The sequence below is a fragment of the Macaca fascicularis genome, chromosome 12 (assembly GCF_037993035.2).
Source record: "Macaca fascicularis isolate 582-1 chromosome 12, T2T-MFA8v1.1".
Taxonomy (NCBI): Eukaryota; Metazoa; Chordata; class Mammalia; order Primates; family Cercopithecidae; genus Macaca; species Macaca fascicularis.
In genome coordinates this window covers 97,942,896-97,964,541 of record NC_088386.1, presented here as the reverse complement: position 1 = coordinate 97,964,541, position 21,646 = coordinate 97,942,896, and the positions used below count along the sequence as shown (strand labels likewise).

General features: G+C 45.0%; 1 protein-coding gene and 1 long non-coding RNA gene across 8 annotated transcripts in view; one reads left to right on the top strand and one right to left on the bottom strand.

Moving 5' to 3' along the window:
* KIAA2012 (KIAA2012 ortholog) overlaps nucleotides 1-21,646 on the bottom strand; it is a 140,245-nt gene that overhangs the window by 76,410 nt on the left and 42,189 nt on the right. For 5 of the 7 annotated variants that reach the window (XM_005573956.5, XM_045367476.3, XM_015432553.4 and 2 more), the window contains 3 exons: nucleotides 19,440-19,616; nucleotides 15,778-15,888; nucleotides 3,846-3,914 (listed from right to left, as the gene is read on the bottom strand). In XM_005573956.5, coding sequence (XP_005574013.3) covers nucleotides 3,846-3,914; nucleotides 15,778-15,888; nucleotides 19,440-19,616 — 357 coding nt within the window. The remainder of the gene's footprint in view (nucleotides 1-3,845; nucleotides 3,915-15,777; nucleotides 15,889-19,439; nucleotides 19,617-21,646) is intronic. The other 2 variants (XM_045367474.3, XM_074009759.1) reach the window with 1 other exon arrangement.
* Nucleotides 1,472-20,821, top strand: LOC135966603 (uncharacterized). The gene is made up of 2 exons (XR_010580033.2): nucleotides 1,472-1,907; nucleotides 14,638-20,821. It is a non-coding gene; the product is annotated as an uncharacterized lncRNA (long non-coding RNA).

The window sequence follows — 21,646 nt, the reverse complement described above, 5'->3', positions numbered from 1 at the left end:
TATTTATTTGTTTTTTGAGATGGAGTTTTGCTCTTGTTGCCCAGGCTGGAGTGCAATGATGTGATCTCAGTTCACTGCAACCTCTGCCTCCACAACCCTGCCTCTGGCAGGAGAAGCAATTCTCCTGCCTCAGCCTCCTGAATAGCTGGGATTACAGACAGGTGTGAGCCACTGCGCCTGGCCCAGATATTTTCAAAGTAGTATTATATCTATTCCCTTAGCAACAAATGGGGAATATTAAGCACAAAGTGATGTAAAAATGTTTTTGTTAAGGTCAGTGGGCAAATCAAGGGAACAAATAAGGTTCTAAGTTGTGAAAGAGGCACCCTATGCCTATATGTGGAATGCATTTTCCTGCGGAGACTGTTTTGCATAGTGATTAAGTTTCCAAGTCAACCTGAAAAAAAAAAGGCTGTTTCACCCATATTGTAGCTAAACCTTTCAATCATTAAATGCTTATGCTGCACTGACAGTAGGTGTGTGTTAGCAGCATATTACCAGGTAATAGCGTTGCTGGTGGGCCCCTGCCCTTAAAAAGATTGCAGTCTAGTGACTGAGTGTGGTGCCTCATGCCTGTAATCCCAACACTTTGAGATGCCGAGGTGGGAAGATGGCTTGAGCCCAGAAGTTGGAGACCAGTCTGGGCAACATGGTGAGACCCCATCTCTACCAAACAAACAAACAAACAAACAAACAAACAAACAAAAAAGACAGGCATGATGGCAAGCACCTATAGTCCCAGCTACTCAGGAGGCTGAGATGGGAGGATCGCGTGAGTCCAGGAAGTCAAGGCTGCAGTGAGCTGAGATCCAGCCACTGCACTCCAGTCTGTGCAACAGAGGGAGACCCTGTCAAAAGAAGAGAAGAGAAGACAAGAGAAGAGAAGACAAGAGAAGAGAAGACAAGAGAAGAGCAGAGAAGAGAAGAGAAGAGAGCTTGCAGTCTCAAGGAGAGAAAAGTCTAGTCAGTGGCCAATGCGGTGAGTGAGCAGCTGTGACTGTAACTGGGTAAGCATGGTTCATTGTGCACATGTGGAGGGTGGGTGTCACCCCATCGGCAGGGAGGGCAGGAGGGCGAGGGGAAAGCAGAAAACCCTTCATGGGGAGGTCAGTTTGATAATTAAATCGGGAAGTGAAGGATTAGCAGGAGTTAACTAGGACAAGGGGTAAAAGTCGGGGATAACAGAAAGTAGAATGGTGGTTGCCAGGGGCTAGGGGAGGGAGAAGAGGGAGTTGTTTAATGGGTATAAAGTTTCAGTTTTCAAGATGAAAAGAGTTCTGGAGACTGGTTGCACAATAATGTGAATGTACTTAACACCACTGGACTGTACAGTAAAAATGGTTCAGATGACAAATTTTAAGTTATGTGTATTTTTCCGCAATTAAAAAATGTTGGATAGGAGGAGATGAGGAACTGTGCTCCAGGCAGAGGGAACAGTATGTTCTAAAGCTTGGAAACAGGAAGGAGATTTGCATTAGTCCAAGGTCTTTTAGTTACTAGGAATAGAGGCGAGAAGGATCAAAACATTCTCTCCTTTTCGTGGATCTAGAGCTTGCTGCGAGGCCCCCTGTAAAAGGCTAAGTTAGCCTTTGGTGTGCTGCCATGGCCCCTTCTGTACTTTTCTCCTTCTAGTGTCCCCTCCTCCATGCAGCCGATGTTCTGCTGTTCATCCGAGCCCCCTGGGGCACTCCATGGGCCAGGCATGTTTCAACCCTTAAAGCTCTATGTACTTCCAAATTACTCACCTTTGTTTCCACCCCATCAGAATTTTTAGTCCCTCAGAGCAGCTGTTCCTAGCTAGGCTGCAAGAGAGCAACTATCTGATTAAATATACTTTTACTAAAGTGTGACAGACTATTCACCTCTCTGAAGTTTCAGAATCTTAAGAGGATACTTCTTAAACCAAGGTAAGTCTTTTATCCGTGAGATTTTAATGGTAGAATGAAGGGAAATGGTAACATTTTAGGTGCTATTAGAAAGAATATTTTGGTTTGCAGAGCTAGCCTGTAATCAGGCTTATCTTGCTTGAAAATTTGTTTCAGGACTTTGATTCTCCCAAACTGTTACTTTTTTTTTTTTCCAGCTTCTCCTCTTCTCCCTATGATATCTCTGAAAGTTGCAAATCCTTTTTAGTGTTACCCACAAAAGGGTGTCTGATGCTGAGTAGGGGGAATTGGAGGGGGAAATGGAGGTTGGACAGAAGCCATTTGTTTGCATGGGTCATTACTAAGTCAAGGACTTCCTAAACCCTCATATATTGTCGGATGGAATTGCCCCTCTTTAGACTGATGCCACTATGAACCATGCTTAGTCATAAATATACAGGTTCCTTGGTTTCAAATCCTAACTTCACTACTTTGTGTGACCTTGGGCAAATCACTTAACCTCTCTGAGCCACATTGTCCTAGATGAAAAATGAAGATAATAATAGGATTTATCTGCTATCATTGCTGTGGGGGTGAAATGAAATAATGAATGCAAAGCACTCAGCATGATGTTTGGCGTATCAGGGATATATAACAACAGTAGCTGTCACCACCACCACCACCAACATCATCATTTTTACTGAGGGCTCCTATTTAAGAGCTGTTCTGGCCCAGTTCTAACCAATGCATGAGACTGAGCAAAAACGGCATGGAAACTCTTTCTACTTTCGTCAGGATGTCTGCCCAAGGAAGATGGCAGGGGGGAGTGCAGAGGGCCAGACTCCCAGGTATTTCTCTGTTTACAGATTTTGAGATTGGCAAGGATATGATTGTGCCTTTTCTCTTAGTTTTGCAATCTCTGGCACAAACAATCTTTCCATCCTGATTTGCCTATAGCCCTTGATCTGTGGCACTGCCTCCTGCCTGTTCCTTCAGCAGCTTCTTCATGCAGGATTCATTGCTGCTCAGCCCCAAAAGAAGCAGCCAGGAGGCTGGGAGTGGTGGCTCACGCCTGTAATCCCAGTACTTTGGGAGGCTGAGGCGGGCAGATCACGAGGTCAGGAGTTCGAGACCAGCCTGGCCAACATGGTTAAGCCCCGTCTCTACTAAAAATACAAAAATTGGGCAGGCGTGGTGGCAGGCGGCTGTAATCCCAGCTACTCGGGAGGCTGAGGCAGGAGAATTGCTTGAACCTGGGAGGCAGAGGTTGCAGTGAGCCAAGACTGACAAAAGCGAAACTGCATCTCGGAAAAAAAAAAAAAAAAAAGCAGCCAGGAAGACCACACACATTTCTCTGTTAATCAAAGACTATTTTTAGGAGAGAAAGTCTCCAGGTCATCATCCTTTCCTTGGTCTGAAGCAGCAGCAGCCATATCTGTGGGTGGAGGATGAGCTACAAAGTCAACCTATACTCCCAGTGTTTGCAGATCTCTCCATGGGGGAAATGAAATAGAAAAGGAATCTGAGGAGAGGCAGACCTGGCCTCAGTCATCTATTGAAAATACAAGCCTGAGTCTTTCCCAGATCGGCTCCTAGCTTGTGGTGTGTGCAGGGTGAGGGATGCACAACTCCAGGGGACAATGTCTACCTCATTATTTAGGGAACTGTGCAGTGGATTACCTTCAGGACCCACAGGACATCCCTGCAAATTATCCTTCCCCAGGCCAGCTAAGCATAAGCACTTGGTTCCATCCGATGTCTCTTCCTCACTAATATCTATACTCAGACCACGGGGCTGCCCATGAGTAACTCATGAGAACAACACATTTCTCAGGCTTTCCAAGAAGTAAATCCTCTCTGCTACTTATTGGTGTATTTGGGGAGAAATTGTGGGTTTCTGGAGGTCTATATATGAAATAATATGATCATGAGTCAAATTACCTAGAGAAGTAGAGGTAACTTTTTAGGGGAAAAGCTTACCTTTTAGGAAATGCTGACTACTAGGCCCGTCCTCTTTATAGCTGATATTTGAATTGACAGATTCATAGGCTGAAAAACAATAAGATATTTTATCTGAGAGAGGGAAAAAGTCTTGTAAAAATTTATTCCCTTATCCGAAGACAGGGGAAAACATGAAGTGGTTGCCTCGATGTTTAAGCTTTGCAATGAATTGGATTTTTTGTTTTTGTTTTTTTTTGCTGTTGTTTTTACTTTTTGAGCTGGAGTCTCTTTCCGCTGCCCAGGCTGGAGGGCAGTGGCACCATCTGGGCTCACCGCAACCTCTGCCTACCGGGTTCAAGCAATTCTCCTGCCTCAGCCACCTGACTAGCTGGGATTACGGGCATGTGCCACCACGTCTGGCTAATTTTGTGGATTTTTAGTAGAGGTGGGGTTTCGTCATGTTGGCCAAGGTGGTCTCGACTGCTGACCTCAAGTGATCTGCCCACCTCAGCCTCCCAAAGTGCTGGGATTATAGGCGTGAGCCACCACACCGGCCTTGAATTGGATGTTTTTGAAAATCCACAGATGATATTCTGGAGAGAAGGTTGATCTAGGATTAAAAAAGCATTGAGGAAAATAAGGTTTTTATCCAAGATGTTTAAAGGTAAAATTCTGTAGGGTCCATGATGATAAAATTCTGTAAGGAGAACTTTTGACAAAACAAGATCATGAAACAGTTAACGTTTGACACATGCTGCAAGATGCCCAGATTTGAACAGCAGCTGTGTCTCAGTGTGTGCAGCCATGGGGGATGACAGACAAGCACAAAAAGCCCCCCTCTCCGGTTGTAGCACAAACAGAGTGTTGGACCAGGGGAGCCAGGAGGGATTCTAGTCCGTCTGATTCTAGCCAAAAGACAGACAGGCTTTTTCACAGCCCCTGATGAATTTTTTTTTTTCGGCGATCTGCTAGTCACCTGGGGTGAGAATTATTCTCTTAGCTGTCCTTGTCAGTCAAAATGAAAATTACTTAAAACAATGCTGTCTTAATGATTGATGAGAATTAGAATGACAGACTTGTGAAAGTTAAGGGAGAGGTAATAGCAAAGAGGTCAATTGAGTGGGTCCTATATGAAGGGGTTTTTTTTTTTTTGAGACGGAGTTTCGCTCTGTCAGCAGGCTGATGTCAATGGCACAATCTCGGCTGGCTGCAGCCTCCACCTCCCAGGTTCAAGCAATTCTCCTGCCTCAGCCTCCCAAGTAGCTGGGACTACAGGCGCCTGCCACCACACCCAGCTAATTGTTTTGTATTTTTAGTAGAAACAGGGTTTCACCATGTTGGCCAGGCTGGTCTCGAACTCCTGACCTCAGCTGATCCACCTGCTTCTGCCTCCCAAAGTTCTGGGATAACAGGCGTGAGTCACCGTGCCCAGCGGGAAGAAAGGTTTTTAAAGGGAAATTTGGTGTGTTTGTATGAGAGGGAGAGAGAAGCAGAGAGAGAGAGAAGGGAGAGGGAGATGTGAGATATGAGGGAGAGAGAAGCAGAGAGAGAGAGAAGGGAGAGGGAGATGTGAGATATCAGGGAGAGAGCAATAGAGAAGAAAAAAAGGAATCCTAGAAAATTCAAACAGAAAAGACTTAGAGATCTTTTAGTCTACCAAACTCATCTCCAAATAATTCTATTTATTTATTTTTTTGCTTCATTGTCTCATTACTGATAACAAATAGACTAGAGAGGATGCCAAGAAAGAATGTTTGGGTCTTATTGATTTGCTAAACTGCGGTGGGGCTTGGCAAAGCCTGCCTCTCGGTGCTCCTGCCTCTCAGGGCACACACACCGTCACGTGCGCGTGGATGGCTGAGGCTGAGCAGGCGGCCTGGGATTCTGAGCACCAACACTGGAGAGAGGAAAAGCCGTAATTAGTGTTAATTGTTGACCCTACGGTTCAAGAATAGATGCTCTGGAGAATGGGAAATGAGAACAAACATTAATTATTGAGTAGGGACCTTGGAGACAGACACTCTGGATTAAAAGGAGAGAGATAAATTGCATAATGAATGTTAATTTTCCCTCAAAGAATTGAGTGGTCGGTGGTTGAAAGGGAAAAAGAGGCTAAAAAACAGTCATGAAAGAGAAAACTCTGTGTGTGTCAGGTGAGAGGGTGGAGGAGGGTTACACAAACACTGTCTGTCACCGCCACCGCCCTGCCCTTTGCCTCGTAGCTCCCAAGAAGTTTGGTATCAGGATTTTCCTTAGAACTCATTATTTACCACAGCTGCCTGCTAGGAAGCTCAACCATTTCCCCTACAGCCCAGGAGCCAGAAAACAGCCACACTGCATTGCTGACAAGCTGAGAGGCATACGGCATGGGGATCTATTTTTTTCTGTGTGCTGGTGGGACTTTGACTTGGCTTGAGGGAGGCTGCCAGAGCGGTGGCCCTGTGGGTGCTGCTGTGGGGCCAATGTGGGCTCCAGGCCTTAGTTGTTGTTTTAGCTTAATTATAATACAGGAGACACACATGTCTCCCTTTCCAAATAACCTTCTTAACTGAAAGTAAAAACAGAATAAAGATAATTTAGGCTAGGCGCGGTGGCTTACACCTGTAATCCCAGCACTTTGGGAGGCCGAGGCAGGTGGATCACTTGAGGTCAGGAGTTTGAGACCAGCCTGACCAACACAGTGAAACCCCATCTTTACTAAAAATACAACAAATTTAGCCGGGCGTGGTGGTATCCCAGCTACTTGGGAGGCTGAGGCAGGAGAATCGCTTGAACCCGGGAAGCAGAGGATGCAGTGAGCCGAGATCACACCACCGCACTCCAGCCTGGGCAACAAGAATGAAACTCAGTCTCAAAAAAAAAAAAAAAAAAAAAAAAAAAAGCGAATTGGAGTAGAAGATTGGAGATGAGCCCTGTAGCCAATTTTATAAAGAGGATCTACAAACAGGCTTGTCATGGGTGGCCCAGATCTCAGAGTGCTGGTTGAGATGCTCTTGTGCAGTCAGCGGCCCCGGGGAGCATGCCTTTTAGGCATGGCTGCTCACTGCCTTCCACTCAGGCCCTCACCCAGTGCTGTCTGGCTGATTTTGCAGTAGCCTGAGCCCTCTGCTTTTTCTCTTGTCTGTTCCTTCATGCTAGCTCACGCGTTGGGTTGCATGACATCCCTCCTCAAACATCTGATTCCTTGTTGCCTAAACAGCAGCATTTCAGCTCTCTCCTGGCACACAAGGCTTTCCCTGGTCTGGCCCTGGTCTGCCTTCCAGGCCCAGCTTCTCCTCACCCCCGCATGAAACCCCCACCACAGTCCACTCACACCGTGCTGCTCCTCATTATCCATGTGTTCTCTACGTTCCTCTTTGTCCTTGTTCATGCTAATGTCTCGGCTGGCTGGCCCTCCCCTTCTCTGTCTATCTACTTCTCGTTTCTCAAAGGTCAGTGCAAATGGAGCTTCCTCTGTAAAAAGCCCTTCCCACCTTCCTAGGCTGCAATTAATGGGCCCTTCCTGGAATACCCCTGGATTGTGCTCTTAGGCCTCTGTGATGGCACTCATTTCATTCTGCCTTATGGTACAGTTATTGGCTTGTGAATCTGTTCTCCATGTGGACTGTGAGGTCCTTGAGGGCAGTGACTGCAGTGCCTGGGGTGTAGCCTTGGTGTGTGGAGTGAGGACAGACAGGCCTGGGAATGAAGCCCAGCTCTGCCCTTAACCAGGTAAGTGAGCTCCCTGTGTTTCAATCTCTTTACCTATGATATGTGAATGAAAATACTCACTTCTTAGGATCACTGGGATATGGGAACAAGATGACATGCACAGCAAGGTGCCTGAGGGTGTTTGCTCTCAATATTAACATCCTTCCATGTCCCTTGCATATGGGAGGCGTTCGGTACATTGTATCAAATGAATCAAACACACTCGTAATGGGCCTTCTTTGAGGTTCAATGATATTTCGTATTGGAATTTTACTTAATACTTTATAAGATGGAGAGCAAGTGTGATCTGATTTGATTTTCAGAAAGCAATGTGAAGTCTGTTGGCAGATATTATAGTTGCATTCTGTTAAGGCACAAGGTAAGCTGCTGTAAGACAAGAGACCCAAAAAGATAAACATTTATTCCACGTCCAGAGGTAGGCAGACAGGCCGATCCGGGTGGCTCTGCTCCATAAAGTTACCTGAACACCCTGGTTCCTAATATCTTAGTACTCCATCATCCCATACAGAATTGTTCTCTTCTACATGGTTGAAGCTATTACCACAACCAAGTCCAAGGAGAAGGAGAAGGGGAAGGGCAAACAGTTTCCTTTTAAGGAAATGACCTGGATGTGCATGTATTACTTCCATTCACTTCCCATTGGTCAAACCTTGGTCACGTGGCCATACCTAGCTGCAAGTGAGTCTGGGAAGCGTAATCTCTCTGTGGGCAGCCATGTGTTCAGCTAAAATCCAAGGTGGGGGGTTCTATTATTAGAATTTAGCTGAACACATTCTTCCACTATTCCTTTTGTAAATATTATTCAGTCAATATTCATAATATTCAGTCAATATTATGAGAAATACTCTGGGAATACAAGGTGTGTTCTCTGGGATATTCAGAGGTAGATGAGGGGGATCTACTCACAGGAATTTTCAATCTAGGAGGGGAAATAAGAAAAATAGTAAAAAGGATAAAAGATGTGAGGGAGTGCTTGGTAAGAGGCCCAGGTGGTAGGAATGAGTGGAATGTAAGGAAATAGCAATAGTTGTGGCTGAGGTGGTCAGGTAAGGCATCACAGTAGAGAGGGAACTTCAACTGGTCCTTGAAGCTTAAATACCTGGATAAAAGGGACTAGAGTCTGTGTGATGCAATGGGAAAAGCTCTGGCCTCACTGGATGAAGGAAGATCTGGGCTTGAGCCTTGGATTTGCCATATAAAAGCTGTGTGGCTTTGAGCAAATCATACCTCTTTGGGCATCAGTTTCCTTATCCATAAAATCAGAGGTTTTCTTTTCTCTTTTTGAGACAAGGTCTCACTCTATTGCCTAGGCTGGTGTGCAGCGGTGCAGCCATGGCTTACTGTAGCCTTGACCTCCCAGGCTCAAGCAATCCTCCCACCTCAGCCCCTGGAGTAGCTGGGACCACAGGTGTGCACACCAGGCCCAGCTAATTTTTAAAATTTTTTGCAGAGACGGGATCTCACTATGTTGCTCAGTGTATTAGTCCGTTTTCATGCTGTTGACAAAGATATACCCCAAACTAGGCAATTTACAAAAAAGAAAGAGGTTTAATTGGACTCACAGTTTCATGTGGCTGGGAAGACCTCACAATCATGGCAGAAGGCAAGGAGAAGCAAGTCACATCTTACATGGACGGCGACAGGCAAAGAGAGCTTGTGCAGGAAAACTCCCCATTTTAAACCATCAGATCTCGTGAGACTCATTCACTATCAGGAGAACAGCACAGGAAAGACCCACTCCCATAATTCAATCCCACTCCCATGGGTTCCTCCCATGACACATGGGAATTGTGGGAGTTACAATTCAAGATGAACTGTGGGTGGGGACACAGCTAAACGATATCACTCAGGTTAGTGTTGAACTCCTGGGCTCACATGATCCTCCTGCCTCAGCCCCCCAAAGTGCTGGGATTATAGGCATGAGCCACCGTGCCTGGCCCAGCAGGTTTTCTAATTGTCGCATAGCTCTAGTGGCCCTGCATAGCCCCCCACCCCCACTCCTAGAACCATCTTAGGAGGGGAAGAGTTAGTTGGGCTGCAGAGAAGTTGGGAGGGACATAATTAGACCATCTCCACTTCAACCAGGTAGTTCTGCTTTTATCTGTTTTATTTACTAGTATTCTCAGAAAGTCTGATTAAATGATTCCTTTGCTTAAATACTGATGAAGGTGATGCCTAAGTTCCCTCCTGACTCTAGGGTTCCCTGAAACAGAACAAATGCAAGGGAGGTAGAATTCATAGCTTCACAGCTTCTGTAAAAAGTGACATAAGTACCATCATCTTAAAAAAAAAGAAATTATGTATTCTTCAGTACTTTATATTGATTTTTTCTTCAAAAAAATGAATAGCTAATGGATTCAAAGCAAGCTATTTTTTATTTTTTTCCTTTTTTTTTTTTTTTTTTTCCTGAGACAGAGTCTCACTCTGTTACCCAGGCTGGAGTGCAATGGCACCATCTCAGCTCACTGCAATTTCTGCCTCCCAGGTTCAATTCTCCTGCCTCAGCCTCCTGAGTAGCTGGGATTACAGGCACCTGCCATCATGCCCAGCTAATTTTTGTATTTTTAGTAGAGTCAGGGTTTCACCATGTTGACTAGGCTGGTCTCAAAACTCCTGACCTCAGGTGATCCATCCTCCTCAGCCTCCCAAAGTGGATTACAGGCATGAGCCACCGTAACTGGCTGCAAGCTATTATTCTTGACATATTTCTTCTTTGGAAGCCATAAAGTGGTGATAATGCCACCTTTTCAGCTACCTGTGAGGTAGGGAAGTCTTCGTGTTTCTAGGAATCACAAGAGGTTTTTGTCAAAGGAAATGAAGGAGAGTCCCTACTGTGTTTTAGCAGCTCTCTACTGGTGGCTATCAGGACACCTTCCAGAGTAGGCTGTGAGGCTTTGCTGGTATCACTACAGTGAGGGAAAGAACCCTGCTTCCTTCTGAAGGCTGGGACAAGCACAGCTATCACAGCCTGCCCTTCTACACCCACTCAACACTGTGGTACATGTGATAGACCTAACTTAGCCCCATGCCAAGCCTGATGGTAATCTCCTGTAATTTTTGTAAGGAGAGCTTTTTAGTCTGGGTTCAGCCCAGAACAGAAACTGCCTGGATATTTTAAAGAAGAAACAGAGTTACTATAGAGTAACTGCCTCTTATGCTCAGTCTTCATGAGTTCAGTGTCCAGAGCTTTGATGCTTCTGCCTCACTTCTGCCCTCCAAATCTCATGCAAGCACATCTAATTGGCAGAACACAATTTGCATCCAGCCCCCTAGCTGCAGAGGTTATCTGGGAAATGTAGTTTTTAGCCTTCTAGCCTCTGTGGTACAGGAAGGCCCACTGGAAGGAAACGCTGGGTGCCCAGAGACCATATCTAGCCACATTTTCCCTTATTCAAACATTTGACCTGAGATCACTAGTACTGGTAACATCTGCCAACATTATTTCTCATGAGGGTTATGAAAAACACTGAAAAGTGTTATGAAAAACACTATAACCACGTGGGGCTCCTATCTTCCTGTATTTCTTCCTATCCAGAGATGGATGGATTGTGGACCCTATGATTCAGAATTGATGTTTAGAGAATGAAAACAATAATAGTCACAAATGATTGAATGGCTGAAATCCTGTTTCAGGATTTAGACAAAAGAACTGCTCCACTGAGAGAGTCTCCTTGGGGAAAGGGGCATATTTAGAAACATGCCATGTTAGAAGAACCTTAGAAATTATCAGTTTAGCATTTTCCAAAGTTTGCCAAAAACTTTTTAGATCCACATGATGCTTTACCAAAAACAAAGGCATTCAGTGATCAAATAAATTTGGGAAACAGTGCATATCCCCATCCTGAAGAACCATGGTGCACATCAGCGTATTGGAGGCTCTAGGAAGTCCTGCGGTAAGGGATCTGCTTAACTTTGGTCCACTGGTTTCCAAATGTATCTGGCCCTAGAACCTTTCCTTTTTTACACAATGCCTGTTAACCTTCTGAGGAATTGGAGTTTGATGGGACATGTGCTGTGAGGACTGAATCTGATACCAACTCCTCTTTTTCCATATGAGGAAGCTGAGGTCCAAGGCAATGAAGTTATTTGCCTGTGATCACAGAAATCCTGGGCAGTACAGGTGGGAATAAAACCAGAGGTTTTTTTTCTTCCTTATATGCCTTTATCAAAATTAATTCTCATCCCTTACATCTCTCGGCATCATCAATAAGGTAACAGCTACTAAGAGATGGGCTACTTAAGGAAAATCATAATTTAAACAGTACCCAACCAACATGGAAGGATTCTTTTACTCATGGGGTCCCACAACCAACTTATCACAAAGGAAAAATGGGGAGAACAGAGAAAGTCAATCACTTAGCCTGTGTTTTACCCCTAAATGATCAGTGTTTTGAGACCAGCTGGGATATTCTTAGACTCACCTTTCTGTCAACCAAATCACAGACCATCACAAAATGACACCAAGAATACTAGTTATCTAGAATACTAGTTACCTATTACTGCAAAACAAATGATCCTGAAACCTAAAACAATAAACCTTTGTTATGTCTCAGTTTCTGTGGGAATCTTGGAGTGGCTTAGGTGTGTGGTTCTGGGGCAGCCTTTCATTAGGTGACAGACACAATGTCAGCCAGGGATGCAGTCATCTGAAGACTTGACTGGGGCTGGAGAATCTCCTCTCAAGGCACCTCCCTCACAAGCCTGGGAAGTTCATTCTGGCTGTTGGCAGGGGGCTTCTGTTCCTTGCCACGTGGACTGCTTGCCATAGGCTGCTTGAATGGCCTCATCACAGACATGGTGGTTGGCTTTCCCCAGAGTGAGTAATCCAAGACAGAGCGAGCAAGGAGGAAGCCTTGGTGCCTTTTATGACCCCAGTCTCAGAAGTCACATACCATGAATTCTGCCATAGTCTATCTTTACTTAGAAGTGAGCCATCATATCCCACTCACACTCAAGGGGAGAAGAGTTAGTTTTTCCCTTTTGAAGGGGAAAGTGTCAAAGAATTTGCGGATGTATTTTAAAACCACCATACTATGAAAGAGTTGCAAGGGGGAAGGATGCTAATTAAATGACAAATGACAACAACAACAATCAAGAAAGGCTGGGTGCAGTGGCTCATGCCTGTATCCCAGCACTTTGAGAGACCTAGGTGGGAGGATTGCTTGAGTCTAGGAGTTTGAGACCAGCCTGGGCAACATAGGGAGACCCCGTCTCAACAAAGAAAAAGTCGGGCATGGTGGCTCGTGCCTGTAGCCCCAGCTATTTGGAGGCTGAGGTGGGAGGATAGCTTGAACCCAGGAGTTTGAGACTGCAGTGAGCCATGATTGCACCACTGTACTGTAGCCTGTGTGACAGAGCAAGACCCTGTCTAAAAAGACAAAAAACACCCAAAAAACATTTTCTGAGGGTAAAAATCCATTTAGAACAAGAACAAATACTAAACAGAAACTCTGAAAGAGACCAGGAATTTAAATTTACGTGGGACTTGATGTCCAACCTGAATCACTGGCATAAACATCCTTGAACTTCTTTGTAAAAAAAACTTCTGAATAAAAGAACTTCTGAGAGAAAACTTCTATTGCTGGCACTGTGACTAGGGAAGTACATGAAGGATTTGAATCAAGGATAAGCAATTCGGAGGGCATATCCAGTGGTTTGACTTGTATCCTTCCAAGTTAACTTTTCCTTTCTTAAGACTTTCAATTTTCTAAATGTTGCAATATCCCAACATGACCAAAAGGGTCAAATTCCAGCTCTAGTCTTCATATCTTTTTTTTTTTTTTTCCTTCTGAAGGTTTATATTCATTTCCCTATGCTGTCTGAAAGCAAGATATCATGATCTAATTGCCTAAGAATTTATTTCCAAATAGTTGTTGACAGAGCCTGGAAGTCTCAGAAAGATCAGACAGATCATATTCCTTCCTTTACTCAAGAGTTTTTTTTTTTTAATTAAAAAAAAAAAAAAAAAAGACCAACAACAACTATGATCCCTAAAGAACTTTCCTTTGTGGCACCTGGGGTATTCAGTCAATCAACAAGCTTTTCTTGGACATATGATGGAGATGAGACGTTCTCTAGGACTCATATATTGGGAGCTAAACAGAAAACAGATGCAGATAAATACAATAATCACAAAAGCAGGATTGAGACAGAGAGAGAGGAATGGGGCTGAGGCTACATCTAGGCAGTTGTGTGCAATGAGGTGGATTTATTAAGGAAAATGTTCCAGAAAAGATGAACTTAAAGCTATTCTAAATATTTGGGGGCAACTTGAGCAAAAGTTTGGAGAGAAAAGAATGAAGACTGAATTTTTAGGCCATCAAAGAGATGAGCAAGGGGTGGGCTGGAATATAGTAGAAGATGAGGCTGGAGGGGAGGGTGGAGACAGTGATTAAGATGGTTTTGAACAAACTGATCTGCACAGAGTTTGGTGTGGTTGGAGCAATTATAGGTTGGTACAAAAGTAATTGAGGTTTTTGCAATTAAAAGTAATGGCAAAACCGTGATTACTTTTGCACCAACCTAATATTTTGTGAGAGGAGAAAGTTTTTTCAGTATACTGTCTCCCAAACCAAACCAAACCAAAAAAAAAAAAGAAAGCCCAAACCAAAAAAATCTTTGCTCATTAATACATACTCTTAGAAAAAGTCAGACCCTTATAAGGAAGATGTGGGTTTAAGATCTTTCACCACCTTCTTGGGCAACATCCTGTTACCATCAAGACTGAAGGTCAACCAACTGCCCATGGAGGAAAGGCTTGAGAAAGGTCAGTGGCTAACTGATTCATTCATTCATTCATTCATTCATTCATTCATTCATTCATTCATTCAATAAGCATGCAGTGAATGCCTTTAGGTTTGAGAGGCAAGTAGGATTAAATATACCATCTGTGGGACTGGCAAGTCTTCATTTATCAGCATAAGTTTCATCTTTCTCTTTCTCCATGTCATGGAAATTATTGAAATATTTTTCAAAAAATTTCAGTAAACATTTATTGTGATCCTTCTATGTATATGTCAGGGACTATGCTAGGTGCCAAGAATACTGAAATGACTGAAGCATCATATTGACAATGGTGACAATAAACTTACAGCCTAAATATTTCCTTTTCTGCTTCTAGCTTTCGCTGTGCCAAAAGGGGGAACTATTTCTCCTGGAACAGAGCGGACAAATGTGCAGCAGGTGAACAGAATCATATTTGCTTTCCAGCTGCTGCACCAGCTGTGTCATGCTGACAGCGGCCTCCACCTGTCTAACTCCTGCTTCTACCAATTCAGAACCAAGATATTTTTGTACTCATATCCTGGTATAAACCAACTGCTGATGGAAGTTCTTTGATGCTGAATTTGGAATCAAATACATTCTACTTTCTGGAAATCCATATACTAGGTGGCTGCTTCAATAGCGGCGGACACAGATATAAAATGCAGCAATGGTCAAGGAATTTCTCAGAGGAGGAATGAATCCTCTCATTTTGGTGGAGGAACCTTGGATACAGGGAGGATGAGGGACTGACTCAATGTCATCTGGCAACTTAGAGGCGAGGCCAGAACTCCTCAAATCTCCTAGCTCTGAATCCGTGCTCTTTTTATTGAGCCAGTCATGACATAACCCCCCAAATGAGTGCAGCTTTTAATCTCCCACATCAAGGGGCCTGCTGGCTGCAGACTCATGCATACACATCACAGTGGTTTCTGGGTGGTTGATGCTCATCACCCTCTGACTTCATTTCTTTTTTCCTTTGCAAAATGGCTATTGCCCAGAGGCAGCATCTCTTTTCTAAAAAGTGAACATGCCAGAAGGGTTTTTGGAAACTGCCTTGCTATCTGTCAGGAGCCAGATGATTCACAGGGATGAACCAATGCTCATAACAAGGATACCTGATTGGATTCCCAATTAGCCGCCTCCACCTCTGCAGGGTGGTTGGAAAGAAGAGAAAAGGCAGTGTTTAGTTTGGGCAAATACCAAAAGGACTTTATCATTCTCATCAAGGCATCAGCGTGGCACATTAGACCTCTTCCAAGCCATTCCACTGGAACTTCTCTCTCCAAATGCTCCAGCAAGAGTAAACTTGTTGTGCAAACATTGAATCATTGTGTCTGAGCTACAGAAGCACCTCTGTGTCGGTGAAAGGGGAGAAACTGGCTGACTTGCATCTGTTTTTAATGATGTCTCTGCTGCTGGGAAAATTTGGAAGCTGCAGGTAACATCTTCCCCTTTGAAAAAAAAAACCAGGCTGCCCTGGAGTGTGTGAGCTTACCTTTACCCGATGGAAGCGCCTCGGTTTGGGTCTGCCCTGGGAGGGACAGGCAGACTTCTTCTCCATCTGGACCCAGCAAGAAGTGTCCCAGGGTGGGGTCGCTGGAATCTTCTTGAAAATAAGCACAAGCATGGACAGTGTCAACACCATGTTGGTGAGGGAGACAGACTGAACCTCGGCCATGTTCCTCTAGTCCCCTGTGGGCACATACCCATAGATGCACATGGGCTCAGGTGCCCGCCAGAGTATAGTGGGAGCCTGTTCCTGGGACTCAGCAAAGCGGGGCTATTCTTCAGGCTCTGCCTTCTGGGGGTCAAGGTGGGATGAACAGGGAGGGGCTGCCACTCGCCTACATCATGCCTTCGGGAGAGCCTGGCTACCTCACGGGCAGGGCTAAGCAAGCATGGGCACTCTGTGTGAAGGAAAGGGAGTCCCTTCCTTCAGCCGTGTGCAGCAGCCGAGCCCCTGGGAACAGGACTTCCTGCTTCCTGCCTCTGCTGTCCGCCTCCGTCAGATGTCCTGTGCAGTACTCAGCATACACAGCCATAACCTCTAGATGAAATACTGGGATGGCTTGGTGATGCCAGGGGCTCAGGTCAAGGAAAAGGATGCTGTGTCTCCCTAGTTACTTAGAAAGATTGAAGGTATTTTTTATAACCTGACTGTAAAAGTAAAAAAGAAGTCATTTATTCCCCACTTGAATCTCAATGCTCAACCCAGAACACTCCTGGGACTAGATTGTGAGGTTTCCCCCATACCAAACAATTCTCCAGCAGATACCAACTGGTTGTCCTATAATTTAATTCAGTTCTGACACTCTCTACCGGGAGATGGTGTCAGATCCCACAGGGTAGGGCTCAGTCCACAAGATTGCCCCCCCCCCCCACTTCAGATGCCAATTGCAAGTCCCAGATCGTGACCTATACTTCTGACTGACCGGCTCTAAATTGGGCCTCCCACAATCCTCCCTCTCCTTGGGTTCAACAGTTTGGTAGGACAGCTCACAGAACTCAGGGAAACACTTACTTACATTTTCTGGCTTATTTATAAAGGACATTAGAAAGGATGTGAACAGCCAGATGAAGAGATGGGCGAGGATGTGCCGAGCTTCCATACCCTCCCTGGGCCTGCTGCCCTCCCACCTAGACGTGCTCAGCAACACTGAAGCTTATCAACCCGTGGTCAACAGCTAATAAAGAGCTTGATCTGCAGTGTCCCCTCCCCTTTCCTGCAGGTTGTGGCTGGAAACTCCAACCCTCTAATCCTCTTATCGCTTGGTCCTTCTGGTCGCTGGCCCCATCATGAGGCTACCTAGGGGCCTTACCCTATGTCACCTCATTAGCATAAACTCAGGTGTTTTCAAAGGGGCTCATTATGAATAACAAAAGATACTACTATCATTCAGAAAATTCCAAGAGTTTTAGCTTAGTAATAGAAACCAGGGACAAAGACCAAATTTATTCATATTATACCATACTTACCTTCCCCATCTCCAAGACAAAGGGGCCAGGAGTCCAGCTACCTGGACTAGCAGGCCATCCGCTAGAGTGGATGCTAAGGAGCACACACGTACACATGCACACTTACAAACACACACTGACATATTCATACTCTCACAGGGCATGCACACACACCCCCATACACATGAACAGTGACATACATGAGCATATGACACACATACATTCACAAGACTGAATATATAGATATCTACATGCATATGCAGCCATGCCTATGTAGATGTGCACAACGACATGCATGCACACAAGCACACACATGTACTTACATGGGCATATAAGCACACATCCCACACACATTCACTTACACACATGCACACACCCAACACACACACTTGAGGCTTCAGGCTGCTCTCTTGTCCCAGTCCTGGTCTGGGCATTCTATTCTTTTTTTTTTTTTTTTTGAGACAGAGTCTTGCTTTGTTGCCCAGGCTGGAGTGCAATGGTGCTATCTCGGCTCACTGCAACCTCTGCCTCCTAGGTTCAAGTGATTCTCCTGCCTCAGCCTCCTGAGTAGCTGGAATCACAGATGTGCACCACCATGCCTGGCTAATTTTTTTTTTTTTTTTGTATAAAAATACAAAATATCTCTACTAAAAAGTAGAGATAGAGTTTCACCTTGTTGCACAAGCTGGTCTCGAACTCCTGACCTTGTGATCCGCCCACCTCGGCCTCCCAAAGTGCTGGTATTATAGGCATGAACCACAGCACCTGGCCACTGGTATTTTATTCTAATCAGATTCTCCCTTTATAAGGATGTCTAAAGTAGGTGTGAGTATCCATTTGCTGTGATGTGTCCCAGGCCATGCAACTTCCTAGGAAGGCCCCAGGTGGGGACATAACAGTACACTAAGTTTGGTTCATTTGCATCAGAATTAAAGGAGCATTGCTGCCACACAAGTATAAAGGGGAGTGGTTTGTGAAAGAGAGGTTCCAACCTTGGAATGGTTTCTAGGTGAAAACAGTGTCTCTAGGGGTAGAGAGAGTGTTGCGGGGAAGGAAGGGATTTAATTTTGACCATCTCAGCCTGAAACAGAAGCTGCAAACACAGAATGGAACTATTAATCTGTGGATTTAATTTATGCTTAAAGAATTCAATTACATACACTCTGGGGAGAGAATGAGAGGGGGGTGTGCTGGGCAGGGGGAGAGAGAGAGAGTAAGCGAGACTGATTTAAATACTGAGGCATTCTGTCCCTGAGTGAGCATGAAATGAAAGATGTGAAATCTGTTGCCTCCATGATGGCTCTCTGTTCCCATATGCCTCTCAAAGTGTGAGTTTCTCGCAGCCCTGAGTGTGATTCTGCTGTTAACAGAGGTACCTCTTTCTTTATACAATCTGTCCCCCAAACACATGTCATCTCCTTCATCTGCTGCTCAAACTGAGAAAGCAGTCCAAGCCTTCAACGAAGGAGAAACAGCTGCCTGGACCACACGTTCCTGAAAATGGTCTGTCAGTCTCCAGTGTGGCACCTTCCCGGGGATTTTCCGGGGTAACTTGGACTCTAGGCAATTTTTGCTCTATAAGCTACCTTTAGATGGAAGCCCCAGGGGAGCTGCTCTTGCACTGTCCTTGCATTATTGCTCTGTATAAGCATCTTAGTCCCCTCCTTGACTATTAGCTCCTTAAGGATAAGCACTTTAAGTAAGGCTAAAACCTAGAGGGAATGGCCTTGCCCTGCCTCACCCTTCCCTAGGAATCAGGGTCCTTTCGTCTCTGTGAACAGGCTCTGCCCTGGGCTGGAGTTGACTTCTGTCTGGGGACTCTCCTGTTGGCAGGCTCATCGGGCTCTCTTGCCTCAGGGGGCAAGGGTTATGGCTCAGTTTGGAGTGTGCCTGGTAAATCCAGTAGTGTGTCTCCCCCAGGAGCGCAGGGAGCTGTGTCATCAAATGCTGCTGCCAGGAGTGAAGAAAGCACAAAACAGCGTGGCAGTGCATGTCGGTGCAGCAAACCCTTAAAACATGTACTGACCCTTTAGGAATATGCATGGGGAACATTAATCCCACTGACATCATCAGAAACTGTGTCAATTACCCCTTTTCAATGGAGTGCCTTTCAGAAAACTTCCATCACAGCAGCCACACGGCCCTGGAAATGAGCCACATACCAGCCAGTGGGGGGCATCTGTGCACCCTGGGAATGGTTACCTTGAGCTGCTGGCAGTGCCCTCCTGGACGCTCTCATGTGCGGGAGACATGGGGGGCTGCTGCGGCCTGATGTCCTGGGGCTATCCAGGCCATTTTGGCTCTTGGGACTTTTTTTCCCTTTAATCGGGGGTAGAAGATCCAATGCTGGGGCCGCATCGTGGGGCGGGGCATCATCATCTTTTAAAACAAAAGGGGAAAAAGCCTGTGTGAGAAACCAGAATCAGCAGGAAGGAGAAGGAGGCTCTCTTCTAACGTGGTTAAAGGACCTCTGTGTGAAGACTGCTATGAAGAACGGGTAATTGTATTGTGGCTAGAAGGGAGAAACCGTCCTGGTGTTAGGATGGTTTATTCTACTCATTCTCAGGTTTGTCCCTCTTTTCCAGTCCTGCTAAGCAGCAGGGACCTGATATCTCCCATGGCCAAAATGACATGACTCTTGACTAGAATTGTGGCTGTTCATTTGGAAAATTGCCAAGAACTGGGAGGAACTGAGTGGTGGTTGTTTTTATTCTCATCTTATGGATGAAATCCTGAGATGGAAGGAGGACTGGAGAGGGTGCAAACTCCTTCCACCCTCAGTCCCAAGGCTCTGACTAGAGAGATCCCAGCTTTAGAGCTGATGAGATTATTGGATACAGATTTCTGACCACAAAGTAGTTTTGCTAGGCAGAGTCAATGATCGCATTCCTTCGTCAGGGTTAAATAAAAAGTGCTACCTTCCAGATGGAAGTCAAAGGGCATCAGGATTGACGGTAGCATTCCATAAAGCATACCCTACCCTCTGCCTCCATTTTCTCTTCTCAACACCAACAGGGCCTGCTCTAGGAAGCAGGAAACACAGGAACCCAAGTGACTGAGGGCTTGGTTTCGCCTCTTTCAGAGGAAGTGGTCTTTATTTCACATTTAAAACAATAGTTGCCATTAATATTTGGGTTTAAAAATTGGCTTCATGTGGTCTCAAATGATCACAGACTACTAATTCATTAAAAAGAGGCAAAGTGTCTTTACAATGGAAAAATGGGGCAGACATCACCTTTAACCAAATAATGAAATTTAACATCACCTGCAATGGAAGAAACTGACATTTTGTAACCCTTGATATGATGGGCCGAGAAAGACACAACGTCACCTCTGTGATATTCCTGCCAAAAAGGTTTGATCTGAATCTCATTATGAGGAAATAGAAAAATCCAAATTGAAGGTAATTCTGCAAAGCAACTGGCCTGTCTTCTTAAAAAATGTCAATATCATGAAAAACAAGACTGGGGGACTCTTCTCGATGAAAAGATTCTATCGAGTGGGACCACTAAATGTAATGCATGATCCTGAGTTGAATTCTAGGTTGAAAAAAAGCTATAATAAAGGATCATTATTAATATAAATAGAGAAATGTGACTATGAATTAGAAATTAGAAAGTACTATTATATCAGTGTTTGCTTTCTTGAGTGTGGTAATTGTATGTGGCTAGGAGGGAGAATATTCCTGGACTTAGGAGATACGTGCTGATAAGGGATAAATGGTACAATGTCTGCAACTTACTCTCAGGTGGTTAAGCAATAAAATAAAAAATATACATATGTGTGGATGCATGTGCCACCTCTGTGGCAATGGAGCAGTCCCACTCAGCATCAACATGCCCATGCAGCAGGGGCCTCTGTGTGACGACTGCCATGATGAACTGCCTCTTTGTTGTTGTTGTTGTGGTTGTTTTTTAGACAGAGCCTTTCTCTGTCACCCAGGCTGGAGTTCAGTGGCATGATCTTGGCTCACTGCAACCTCCGTCTCCTGGATTCAAACAATTCTTGTGCCTCAGTCTCCAGAATAGCTGGGATTACAGGTGTGTGCCACTACACCCAGCTAATTTTTGTATTTTTAGTTGAGATGGGGTTTCACCATGTTGGTCAGGCTGGTCTCGAACTCCCGACCTCTGGTGATCTGCCACCTTGGCCTCCCGAAGTGCTGAGATTACAGGTGTGAGCCACCGCGCCCAGCCGGAACTGCCTCTTTAGGTCCCTTTCTTTCTGCATCTACTCCCAGGTTCGGTCGCATGCATAATTTATACCAAGGGGCTTCTTAAACCAGTTTCTTCCTGGCAGAGTAGCAGAGGAGGGACAAGTTCTGGCACTCAGTTCCTGGTGGACATGGCAGCTCAACACAAGTATAGGGCAGTGCAAAATGAACACTACGGAAGATGAAAATCACTGGT